Source organism: Crocuta crocuta, unplaced genomic scaffold, assembly GCF_008692635.1.
Source record: "Crocuta crocuta isolate KB4526 unplaced genomic scaffold, BGI_CrCroc_1.0 scaffold36, whole genome shotgun sequence".
NCBI lineage: Eukaryota > Metazoa > Chordata > Mammalia > Carnivora > Hyaenidae > Crocuta > Crocuta crocuta.
The window spans coordinates 7040452-7048787 of record NW_027532203.1 but is presented as its reverse complement, the minus strand read 5'-3'; the positions used below and the strand labels follow the sequence as shown (position 1 = coordinate 7048787).

Below are 8336 nucleotides of genomic sequence, written 5' to 3'. Positions count from 1 at the left end.
GGGGGAGCCGAGCCCCCAGGGCGGGCGGTAGCAGGGAACGCGGACCCACTGATGGGGGACCCGGGGAGGCAGCTCGGGATAGCCGAGCACCCAGCCCGTGCCGGCGGAGCGAGGGCATGCGGGTGCCTGCGGGGACCGCGGTACCGCCCGCACCCCGAGAGCCGGGCGCGCACCGAGCCGGGGCTGGCAGCGCTTACCTGTCGCCGTCCCCGGGTTCCTCCCGGTAGCTCCACGTGTGTCCCAGCGCCAGGAGCAGCAGCAGCGGACCCAGGCTCCTGCCCAGCTGCCCCCTCGCCACTCCTCCCCGACTCGGAGGCGGCCGCACCATCAGGGAAGCTCCGGGTCTCTTCCCGGCGCCGGAGCTCGCTCCCCTCCTGCGCCCGGCTCGCCCGCGGCCGCCGCCTTNCTGCGCCACCTGCGCGGGGCAAGGGGTTGGGGGCGTCGCGCGGCCTGGGGTCAGGCCCGGAGCCGGGTGCTGGGTGCAAGTTCTGCCGAGGGCCGGGTAGGCCGGTCGCCTGCGGTGCACGGCCGGCGCGAGGGGCGCGACGCTCTAAGCTGTCTCGCCCGGGATGTTCACTCTGGATCCACAGACTCGCCAGACTCGACTTTGGGCTGCGCCCTCCCCTCTCTCCTCTTCCTGGGCTGGGAGGGAAGGGCAGGGCGCGCAGAGCCGGCGGCTGTGTGCATCTCGCTCCAGGGTCGCCCGACCGCGAGGAGGAGGAGGAGGAGGAGCTGGCTCGCACCCTCGGGAGAGGGAGGGGGAGCCCAAGGGTTAATCAGCCTCCTTCCTGGCGTCAGGTCACCTCGGAGGGCTGGGGCAGGCGCGTGGCCGCCCTTCCCCCTCCAGCGCCTACGCCGTGCGTTCCCGCCACCCCGGCTTCTCCCCGCAGGACTCGGTAGGAGCGAGTCAGAGGCCGCGGCGCCTCTCCACGCCCGGGACCGCGCAACTCAACGCGGCGTAGGAGCCTGTTTTCCTTCTGATCTTAGAAGAAGGGTCTCTGATCGTTTACATTTGTGCGTAAAGCTACTTTTTCCTAACTCCCGGCGCCTCTTCCAGGGGGGTTTATAGCCTCTTGCCCTAATTGGCTTTCGTGCTGTTTCCACGCCACGTGGGCCAGCACACGTGAGCGCTGGAAACTCCTCGAAAACCAGGTGAGACGCGGAGGGGGTCGTTCATCACCGGCCCTGCGCGCGGCTGGTTAACGCCGGGTGTTTCCGCGGAGCCAGAAAAGCCCGGTGGGGGCGGTAAATCCGCTGGTTTGGTGATGACTCCGTCGTTATTCGTTACACCTCTGCGTCTTAACGCTTTGTGGAACATCAGCTTTTCTGTGCCTGTTAAGGAAAACCTCGTGGCACACGCGCTGGACGGAGCCCGCACGTGGTCGCGGCCCAGAAATACATTTCAAGAGCACGACGCTGTAAAGCCCAGCTAATAACGGACGCGTTGCGCGTCCAGGAGCCTGGACGAAGTGTAGCGTGTTCACAAGTCACCGGTGTGAGCAGGGGTTTTGATTCAGAACATTCTGGTCAGCTGAGAATTACCATGCATATCACATAGACCTTGACAGTTTTAATAACATTGGCATCTTCCTTTGTAGAATGCCTTTATATTTTCCAAAGGTTTTTCACATTCATGAAGGTGAATTTTATTTGATACACTATCCCTTGAAACCAAGAATCCGATTTCTTAGTTTAGTGAGGTGTTTTTTGCCCTGCAAATCTTACACAGAGACAGAAGACCATAAAACAGACTTGATATTACAATACGGTGTTTCGCACAAGAAGTAAATTACGCACGGGGAAATTCGGAAAACACATCAGAAGCTTGTGAAAGCCGAGAATGAGGATCCTAGGATCAGGGGGAACAAACAAAAAGAAAACCTGGATTCAGATCCAGGCTGTTTGGCTTCCTAGGTAGGGTACCTAGAAAAGTGACGTTGGGCAACTTTTCTGAAACTTATTTTTCTCATCTGAAAAATGGGAAGACTTCTCTCATAAATGTTTGTGGTTGGTTGATAGATTTCCTTTTTATTTCTAAGAGAGAGAGGGAGAGAGAGAGAGTGATGGGGAGAGGGGAAGAAGGAGAGAGAATCTTAAGCAGGCTTCACATTCAGCTCAGAGCCCATCTCTGGCTCCATCTCAAGATCCGGGGATCCTGACCTGATCTGAAATCAAGAGTCGAATACTCAACGGACTGAACCACCCAGGCACCCCTATGAGTTTTAACTGAGGCAATGAATATAAAGTATTTTTCACAGTGCCCAGCATGTATTGCGTGCTTAATAGACATTAACTATTAGTATTTTTCACATAATTATTGCACAGATTTTTTTTCAGTTTTTAACGTTCTAGTTTTTTCTGCTTTCTAGATAAATAGAAGTTTATTTCACAACAGTTGTTAAAGAGAGAACCTCTCTAAACACATGAAAAATAAAGGCATCCTGGGACTCGTGAAAATCGTATCCCTTTAGACTGCACAAAAAAACCCATGTTTAATCTCCATCTCTCAGGGAAGGCACTATGCTGTAGGAGGTTCTGTTTTTATTTTATTACCGTTATTCTGATATTTTGCGATATTTTTCTCATTTTTACTTGTTTTATTTTTCTGCTGTTGCATTGTGGTTGTCAGTACTGCATACAATAGAATGGTGAGGGCGAACAGTGATTGCATTCATTAAATAGTTAAGAAGTCACACATGGAGACACACAGCTTTGCAGACAAAGTAATTCAGGCTGCAAAATGCTAAGAGCAAAACCGTGCCCATTATGCACAGCTGTGTGGCAGAAGACTAGGGACAAAGCCAACTTTGCTGCACCTTATTTTCAGCCCAATACCCTGAGCACGTGAGGCTGTGGCGTCAGAGAATGTGCTGGGGCCAAGCAATCAGCCCAGCTTTGCCTAAGGAAGAAATCCTAAGAGTGGGTGGTCAGAGCCTTTCTGGAAGAGGTGAGCCGGAGCAGAGACCTGGTGAAAACCTTTGCCCGGAGGCCTGGAATTTAAGCTCTTTGGCAGCTACTGATACCGTGACAGTTTGGTGTCAGGCTTGGGGGGCTGGGCTGGAGAACACAACCAAGCAGAAGGAGATGAGATGGCCTTGTATGGATACCAGTGTCCCCTCCACACACACCCCCACCCCCCACCAAAGTTAAACACTGCTGCAGAAGACAAAACCTGCATTTGCTCAGGCTGCAGCCTGCATGGGAGATGTCAGAAGGAAGCTGAGTGTGGGAGAGACCTCCAGGGTCTTAGATTTTCTCTCCTGACACTTTCTTTCCTGGACCATGCACGAGCTCCCCACTTCCTGGCTTGCCCCTACAATCTGCCCCCTTTGCTCATTTATGAAACACTGGATGAGAGGCCTCACCTACTGCCTCTTTCACGGGAGTGCTGCGAAGATTAATGATAGGGGCCTAAATGCTCCTCAGGGGAATCTCTGGATGATTATTTCTTTTCAGCGTACCTCTCTCTGTGATGTTTTCCATATAGACCTGTCAGCTCCCCTGAAACAAACCAGAGACTGGATTGTTATGCAATTTACCAGGTCCTGGGGCCGTGGCACTGGGTCTAGGGCATTAATGTGCAGACTCAGCTATAGGTTAGACTCCCTGGTGGACTGGGATATTGACTGTAGGGGCCAGCGTGGAGGGAGATGCCTTAACTGGAAAATCGAGACGCCAGTAAAGCAAAGTGAAAGGAGAAAAGGACAATTTGACCATAGGGCCCTTCTAAATGAGACCAATGGCCTTTTCCGCTCATTTTTAAGGGACTCCAATCACTTATTTGGAGAAAATAGAAAAGAGATCAGTAAAAAACATAAATTACTGTAAGAAACAGCAACCACCCTTTGAGGGCACAGCTCATTCCGTTTTATTTACTTTTTTCTTTTTACAAAAAAGGATTTGTGGTGGCTGTCAAAAACATACTCTTTTATGGTGTGTCTGTTTCTCCATATTTTATGCATTGCGTATTGTATATTCTATACAGAATCGAATAAGATTAGATAGAGCAACTAAGGCAAAGGAAAAGTCAGGATAAATAATAAAATGAGGCTGAAATTAGTCATCAGGATCATTATACAGAAAATCCTGTGCTGTGTTCAAAGCAGATCACAAATCAGTTCTCAGATTCTCAGACGTCAATTCAAGATAATTCCATGATCAGTTACAACATTCAAGGTAGCTGTAAAGGAAAAGCCTATCCATTGCTCAAAAAAAAAATTACAGATTTTTTTCCTTTTGTCTCCCTGAAATACAGCAACGATGGTCTGTCAGGTAAAGGTCTTCTCATAGAAACAAGTGTCAACAAGTGTGGGTAAAGTTCCTACTGAATTTGAGTGATATGCGTACAATATAACATCCCCCGAATAGATGGGTTGCCCTGATACCTTTCCTTCAGTTTCAGGCTTGATCGCCCTCCAGCCAGCTTGGCTCAGAGAAACAGGGTTACGCCTTCAAAAGTGTTTGTGTGCCGTTGTGAGGAAATGCTTTAGGCAAGAAGACTCAAACATGTTAACACAGTAAAAAGGATTTTAAAGCCCTCGTGTTTTGGGGTGTGTACGCTGTCTTTGCACTTAGTCTGCCTTCGTTTTAACTTGCACAAATTCTGAACATAGAGCGAAGCCGTGGGTTTCTGGAATTTTCTCCCAGGACAGGAAGAAACATCGGATTCCTACGCCCAAGACAGAGTCACAATTTTTGCCAAGCTCTGAAATGAAACCAATTTAAAAAGATTAGTTAGCCCACGTGTAGCAAGGCTGCTAAAAGAAAATTGTACACACGGTGAAAAAAAAGAGTGAGAACTTACTTGGCTGAATGTCTAAAAAAAAATCAAGAAACGTTGCTCATGTGATTTGGATGTTGTATTCTTACACACACACACACTCACACACACACACTGAGTCCCTGTCTGGGGTTTCTCCCAAAAGGGGGAGCTTGTTGAAACAGTAGGAGGTGGTAGTCTCCTCGAACCATCGAGTTGTAGGATCAGAACCCGGATTTCTAGAATTGTGTTCCAACACCACTCAACTTTGCAGCTCCTTCTGGGACAAATGAGGACTGCCACATATGCAGCTGAGATGGCCCCTTCTTGGGTCCCCACACGCATACACAAGGAAGGATCAGGGGCCAGTGCTAGACAGATCACACTGTCTGATCTCTGGTCAAGTAAATGGCATTAGAATTATCCCAGGATTGGGGCGCCCACGTGGCTAGTTAGGGTAAGCATCCAACTCTTGACTTCAGCTCAGGTCATGACAGTTCGTGGACTCAAACTCCCATTGGGCTCCACATCGATAGCACAGAGCCTGCTTGGGATTCTCTCTCTCGGGCCCTCCCCTCTCTCTCAGATTAAAAATAAATACACTCAAAAAAAAATTATCCCAGCATTTATGAGCTGATTCCTTTGAGGGCCAGCCATTCCACATACACAACTTCTGGGCTTTATTTTTGTAGCACCAATTCTGTTTATATCCCTTTCCTCCATGGGGTTAAGATTCTTATTTAACATTTATTGAGAACTGGGAGATACTCAGCTCAGTAATATGATATCAAGCCAATTTGACAGGTAATAAGAATGTTGACCTTAAAAGCTTTCCAGTTGGAGCCAAAATGCCCTTCAGTATATCTTAGTGGAATAAAGATAACTGTATTACCCAGGCTACTAGATCACAAGTACTTACTATAATCTATAATTAAAATATACTTTTCCTCTGGATGTGAGGTTGACTTTACCTCTCTCTTTAAAAAATGGNGAAATAAATAAAAATATTTAAAAAATAAATAAATAAAATAAAATAAAATAAAAAATAAAAATAAAAAATGGACTTACAGAAATGGCATTCGGAAATGGGAGGAAAGTAGACTTAAAAGTCAGCTTTACCTAGGTGTAAAATCTAGCTTACAGCATAAAACCTCTGTGACCCTGATCAAATTGTACAATCCTTCTGGGGGTCGGTTTATCCGTATGTAATATAGAAACAACAATCTTCAACTCATAGGATTGTTGAAAAGAGCTAGTGACATATATAACATGCCCGTCTCAGCAGAGTTGTGAATGATAGCTAATATGGCTTTAATTGTTTCTCTTCAAAAATTTTGATGCAGGTATGGTAGGTCATCCAGCCCGTCAGCTCTCATTTGCTTCCACAACAGATAGCGTGTAAGCTGGATGGCCAAGGCTAGAGACGTCCTGTCAGAACAGACAAGGTAGCAGTTGACAGTGGTGTCATTACCACATGCTTGGATTAGGTGTTACAGAGTGACTAGGGCTCTGTGTGGGTCAAATCCACTAACAGTCGCTAGAAATGAGAATGTATATACTTCTCCTTGGATAATCTCTATGCTTCTGAGTGCTGTGCATCTGACTTTTACATATATTTTTTTTCCAATTTTAAGTGTATTTATTTATTTTTGAGAGAGTGAGAGAGAGAGTAGGAGAGGAGCAGAGAGAGGGAGAGAGAGAGAATCCCAAGCAGGCTCTGCAGGGTCAGCAAGGAGCCTGATGTGAGGCTTGAACTCACAAACCACAAGGTCGTGACCTGAGCTGAAACCAAGAATCAGACGTTTAACCAACTGAGCCACCCAGATGCCCCTGACTTCTATATATTTTAAATCAAATCATGGTTTAAAAGTGTTCAAGGAGGGGCACCTGGGTGGCTCAGTCGGTTGAACGTCTGACTTCATCTCAGGTCATGATCTTATGGTTTGTGGGTTTGAGCCCCGTGTTGGGCTCTGTGCTGACAGCTAGCTCAGAGCCTAGAGCCTGTTTCGGCTTCTGTGTCTCCCTCTCTCTCTGACTCTCCCCTGTTCACACTGTCTCTCTCAGAAATAAATAAAACATTAAAAACAAAATTTTTTTTAAGTGTTCAAGGAGTTGGCTAGTTAAAACCCAGCTGTGGTTAATTCTAAAGTGGCACAAATATTCTCTATAAATCTATCCGTTTGTGACATTGTGTTAATTTCTTGTGTTAATTTCTAATTGGGTCAGGCCTAGAAATTTTGCAACAGTGTAAAGGGCCCCGCCCAAGGAGGCCACGATATTCTTGTAGGGCAATTATACTTAAAGCAAATGTGGTGGTCCATATTGTATTGAAAAATCTTGGGAGTTAAGTTTAAAGTTGTTAGATTCTTATAGAAGGTGGGATACATTTCTTTTTCAAAAACATTTTTTTAAGGTTTACTTTTTGTTTCTAAGAGAGGGAGCTCAAGTGGGGAGGGACAGAGAGAGAGACTCAGAATCCCAAGCAGGCTCTGAGCTGTCAGCACAGAGCCTGACATGGGGCCTGAGCCCACAAACCATAAGATCATGACCTGAGCTGAAGTCAAAAGCTCAACCAACTAAGCCACCTTGGCACCCCGAGAAGGTAGGATACGTTTCTTAACCAAAATAGGGCTATTCATGCTATAATACTAAGAAAGCCACATTCCTACAAGCTTTTAATGGATGACGATTTTCCAAGAATTTGGCACAAAGAATAAAAACACATAAACTTGGCGCGTGCAGGCATTTTTTAAAGTGCTTCACAAGTATTATCTCATTTAATCTTTATAATCCTTTCACTGATTCTATTCTTATCTGCATTTTACAGTTGAGGAAACTGTGGTCAAGATTTTTTTTTTTAATCTTTATTTATTTTTGAAAGAGAGACATAGAGTATGAGCAGGGGAGGAAGAGAGAAAGAAGAAGACACAGAATCAGAAGCAGGCTCCAGGTTCCAACCTGTCAACACAGAGCCCGATGCGGGGCTCGAACTCATGAACTGTGAGATCATGACCTGAGCCGAAGTCGGACACTTAACCAACTGAGCCACCCAGGCACCCTGGTTGGGGTTTTAATTAACCTGCCTAAGGTACAGAGCCATGAGTATCGAGCTGGGTTTGAACTGGGGCATTTTGGGCCCCAGGGCCCTTGCTCTCAATATTTACATTCAACTGCTCTTTGGAGGAGTGAGCATCTGGGAGGTTTTCTCCTAAGGGACAGACCACATCTAGGATGTTTGCCCAGAGATATGGGAGCCTTGGGGGAGCCCCAGGTCCCCCGCCCCAGCCAGCGACCCTGAGACTACATGGCTCGTGCGCGTGGACATGATCCTTCCTCTGCAGCACTCCCCCCCCCGCCCCCCGCCTCTCTCCACAGCAAAGCTGAGCTACAGCCACGGGACCTATCTTCATGGAGCCACATGGTCTGGCTTATGTGGAATGCTGGCCTGAGAAGAATGAGTTCAGGTTTCAAAGCTCTTGGCACTCTGGCACTTTTGCAAACTGTCCTTCAAGTTCTGTCCCTGGCCCCGAGACAGGTCTTTATCAGACCTAGGACGCTTACAGATTATGAAAGTACT

The 8336-nt window shown here is 47.3% G+C and overlaps 1 protein-coding gene across 1 annotated transcript in view; it reads right to left on the bottom strand.

Annotated features, from left to right (window-relative positions):
- CCBE1 (collagen and calcium binding EGF domains 1) overlaps nt 1-328 on the bottom strand; it is a 228822-nt gene extending 228494 nt beyond the window's left edge. The window contains exon 1 of the mRNA XM_077777681.1: nt 198-328. Coding sequence (XP_077633807.1) covers nt 198-328 — 131 coding nt within the window. The remainder of the gene's footprint in view (nt 1-197) is intronic.
- Nucleotides 329-8336: the final 8008 nt, after the last annotated feature.